A 4,328-nucleotide genomic window follows, 5' to 3' on the forward strand; every position below is an offset into this window, starting at 1 on the left:
CCATTGGTCAACTTAGAATATCATCTCACCAACTTGAGATTGAGAATGGACGTACTAATGGAGTCCCTAGGGAGGAAAGGCTATGTAGGTTATGCCACATAGAGATAGAGGATGAGTACCATTTTACATGCAAATGCCCCACCTATGCTGAGATAAGGGCAAAATACCAAGACATACTTGGTTCCTCTCCCACCCTCCCTAAACTATTAGATACACTAGATATAAAGAAATTAGGTAGATACATCTTAGAATTGAAACAACATAGAGAGAATAAATTACAAAACGTTGATAATAATGTTGCTAATGTTTACCAACATATAACAAATGAAGTTTTTCAGGAACAGGGGGAGACAATGAATGTCGACACACCTGCACCACTCAGACTTTTCCTTGATGAAGCAGAAAATCAAAGAAGAACCAAACGCCCTCGGATGCCGGGTTTCAAAGCAACTCGACGAGATGTAGAAGCAATAAAGAAAATACGGGAACGTGAACTACACCGCCTAGAAGCCATGGCTAGGGCACTCTATGCATCAGGACCATGGGTCACACCCACACCAAAAACTTTTGACCTCCCACTTCTTTTTGAGAGACTTGGGTGGAAATGAGATTAGGCTTAGTGCAAAGTTTTGTACACTACTAGAACTTTCTTAGCTTAAGCTATTTTCTTTTATTTTAGTTTTGATGATTGGATAAACACTCATTTTTGTTGTAACCCAATTGTCTCATGGGCCAAATTTGGCCTTAGAAGACGTTAATATATCTTTCTTTCTTTCTTCTCTCTCTCTCCCATGGAACTAACCATAAGGCATTCACTCCCACTTGATCCCCATAACAATGAACCAATGAGTATATTCCTAGCTTATGTTAGGAAAGTAGAGACTACAACTTTATTTATCAAACTCACGTTGGTTCAAAAGAAGAGCATGTAGATTGTTGTTTGGTAACTAAACCCCAAGGTAAGTATCGATGAAAATGCTAAAATAGGTGGCGTTTGCCTATACAAAACAAGGGTGACAAGTTTTCCTCTATCTCAAAGAGTGCTTTATTGAGTTTTGATTTGCATGCATATGGATCAATATTGTTACAATAATTGTCGCATTCCCAACTTTGCCGATGATTTGCCTAGAAAGTATGCTCTAGGATAAAGGACTACATCTGATTGTGTATAGATCAACCACCGTGGATGCCTTCAAAGATAGTCTCCATACTCGAAACGCTCTTAAGTACACAAAATAAGGCAAACCTCATCCTATACGGTTGATGATCGGGTTACAATTAAATCTAATGTAATATTACAAAATCATTACCATGGGATGGGTCCCTAGGCCAAAATATGTACATCTAGGGGAGGAGGTTTTCTCACAAATGTAATATCTTCAATTTTAGGTTCTTCTATTATTGCCGGGTCTATATACATCATGTTCTCTAATAAGATATCACAACTGATCTCAAGCCATACTTGGAAATGTTGGCATAAATACACAAATAATCCGTCGGTATCTATTTCATGAACTTATCAACTACCAAAAGGTTCAATTTAATCCACCTCTTGGCCAAAAGATCATGTTGTCACTCTACTACAAAGTCAATGGATTGATCATATGATCAGATGCCACACCAACAAAGAGAGAAGATTGACCGTGAAAGAATAAACTCTGATGAAATTATGTGTTACCTTCTCATACAAGGCTTTAGAAACAATGTGGATTTCTGCAATGCAAAAGAAAAACCATCCCAAAGAAAGATCAATGAATGAATATACATAAATACATATGATTGTTTGGCAGTAATTATTGCTGCAGTAGTACAAGAAAAAATGATGTCAAAGAGTGCCACAAAATTGCAGTGTTAGCATTCCACTTGAAGGCATAAAAAAAACTAACCTCCATCACAAATTGAACCATGGCAAGGTAACCTGTCTTCTTCTTATTCTTATCATACAAGTCTCTTCATCCAAATTGAAAACCAACTCAGAGACCCAAAGAACGACATTACATGAGACATCATACCAACAAAAGAATTTGGCCCAATTTCCTCTTAAGAATAAACAACAATCAACAACAGCCAGCTTTCGTCGTTTCGGTGGCATCGTTTACACCAACATTGATGGTTCTGCCTGCAGGTACAGCTGTAATCTCATCTCCGATCTCAAGATTCTTCTTGCTAACGACCCTATAAATCTGAGCCAGAATTTGATTGAATGCATTATCAACATTTGTCGATTCAAGGGCAGAAGTTTCTATGAAATACAGGCCCTCTCGTTCAGCGAAGCCTTGGCCATCTTCTGTTGGTACCGCTCTCAAATGCCGAAGATCGGCCTTATTACCCACTAGCATGATCTCGATCGACGAGTCTGTATGTTCCCTGAGCTCTTTTAGCCAAACTTCTACATTTTCAAAGGTTCCATCTCTTGTTATATCATAGACTACTAATGCACCCACTGCACCACGATAATAGGCGCTGGTAATGGCTCTATACCTGGAAATATATAATAAAGCCGTATAGGTATAAGAACTTAGCTTCAACATACATTTCATTTTTAGATTAGTTACTGGCCAATACATAAATGTGATATTTTGATGAACCCCTAAGATTCAAACAGAAATCATTGAATCCAGCTTTCAATGCATTTCTAAGATCTCAACAGAAATCATCAGATTTGGCAATTGATGCATTTCTAGGATTTCAATACAAATTCTTAAATGCAACACATCAAAGGACAGAAAGATAACAGCCCTAATCTTTCAAGCAGATGGGAGAAACCAACAGTTAAAATCTTTAAAATATATGGAGATGTATACCATTCTTTGAAGCAGATGGTAAGATGAATAGTTCTAATCTTTTAAGGTCCAACTGTTCTGATCTTTCAAGTTCAAACAGTCGTAATCTTTCAATACATCATGAAGTACTATTAACAACAATTAAGATGCCGATAAAAAATAATAATCATTCATTTCTCAGAAGGGATCCAAGCCACAAGCTAAAATCAAGTGTTATGTTCATGTTGCAAATTACGAAGAATTCAGCTCACCTTTCTTGGCCTGCTGTGTCCCAGATCTGAGCTTTAATGGTCTTGCCATCAAGATGGATGCTACGAGTTGCAAATTCAACACCTATAGTGGACTTCGACTCGAGGCTGAACTCATTCCGAACAAATCGTGACAAAATGTTGGTCTTTCCAACACCAGAATCACCGATGAGCACCAGTTTGAATAGATAATCATATTCATCATCAGTTTTATAGGCCATTGAAGCAATTGATTGATTGATTGAATATAGTTGTTACAATCAGCAGCCTGATTTGTAGATGAGGCTATTATTCTTCACTGGTTTGATTCCTGCACAGATTTGTTTTACAGAAACAAATGAAAAATTAGTTTACTCGAACATATAACTTTACACATTCTTATTCTATGAATTAGCATTTCCAGATTCAGCCAACGAGTTCCTTATTAACTCGAGCAACATTTCAGAGCTTTCTTTATAGATTCAACAAAACTTGATTGAGCGAATCTGCAATTTATTCATTGCACATATTTTTATTTCTAGATTCGGAAGCATAAATTAGCTTTTACAGACATCCTCAAAGATTTCTTTACAGATCCCGAAACAATCAGCACTTACTGACTATCTATACAAATTCAAATAAACAAAACTAGCCTTAAGAGATTCATTCACAGACTCTATTAGAGATCCGAATCTATGGATTCCTTAATATACATTTGAATAACTGAAATGATCATCGATAGATTCATCCATAGCTCGGTTTAAAGATCTGAAAGAATGAAAGTGGTATTTATCGGTTCATAAATCCAACAGATATCTTTACAGATCCGATTGAATGAATGAGCGAATGAGAATTTACTGATTCGATTCGTTCCCAGGAATCCTTCAAAGCTCTACAAGGATCGGGAATCATATAATAAACTTGGGACATATTCGATCACAGATTTATGTCCAATGACAGATCGAGATATGGAGCAAGACCTTAACGTCCAATGACAGATCGAAATATGGAGCAAGACCTTAATGTCCAATGACAGATTGAAATATGGGGCAAGACCAGAAGGAGGGGAGATGGAGAAGGAGAAGGAGATCAAATGGAATACCTGTATGTATATGCGTGCGTGCGTGTGTGTATAAATTATATACGGATGGATGAAATCCTTCGAAAATTGGAGAGAGAGAGACAGAGAGAGACGCAGTCGAAAAGGAATGAAGAATTCTCTGCTCTCCTTCTTTTCTTTGTCTTTCTCTGTCTGTCTGCGTGCGCGTGCAGAATTTTGAATGGGTCTGAAGCTTTAATGGAGCGCAGGCTTACTTCT

General features: G+C 37.4%; 1 protein-coding gene across 1 annotated transcript; it reads right to left on the reverse strand.

Moving 5' to 3' along the window:
* Positions 1-1,748: 1,748 nt before the first annotated feature.
* On the reverse strand, positions 1,749-3,367 carry LOC147864416 (ras-related protein RABA1f-like). The gene is made up of 2 exons (XM_087320217.1): positions 3,035-3,367; positions 1,749-2,481 (listed from the first exon to the last, which is right to left on the reverse strand). Exons 1-2 carry the CDS (start codon positions 3,250-3,252, stop codon positions 2,058-2,060), a joined length of 642 nt encoding a protein of 213 aa, XP_087176343.1. The 5' UTR covers positions 3,253-3,367; the 3' UTR covers positions 1,749-2,057.
* Positions 3,368-4,328: the final 961 nt, after the last annotated feature.

Source organism: Azolla caroliniana, unplaced genomic scaffold, assembly GCF_043228905.1.
Source record: "Azolla caroliniana isolate FFs.n. ecotype wild unplaced genomic scaffold, voAzoCaro1.0.p SCAF_5, whole genome shotgun sequence".
In the NCBI taxonomy this organism is placed as follows: domain Eukaryota; kingdom Viridiplantae; phylum Streptophyta; class Polypodiopsida; order Salviniales; family Salviniaceae; genus Azolla; species Azolla caroliniana.

Bases quoted from the DNA above. Each gene is read 5' to 3' on its own strand.
- LOC147864416 (XM_087320217.1), bottom strand. From the start codon at position 3,252: ATGGCCTATAAAACTGATGATGAATATGATTATCTATTCAAACTGGTG. The intron at 2,482-3,034 runs GTGAGCTGAATT...ATATATTTCCAG, and splicing joins GACACAGCAGGCCAAGAAAG to GTATAGAGCCATTACCAGCG.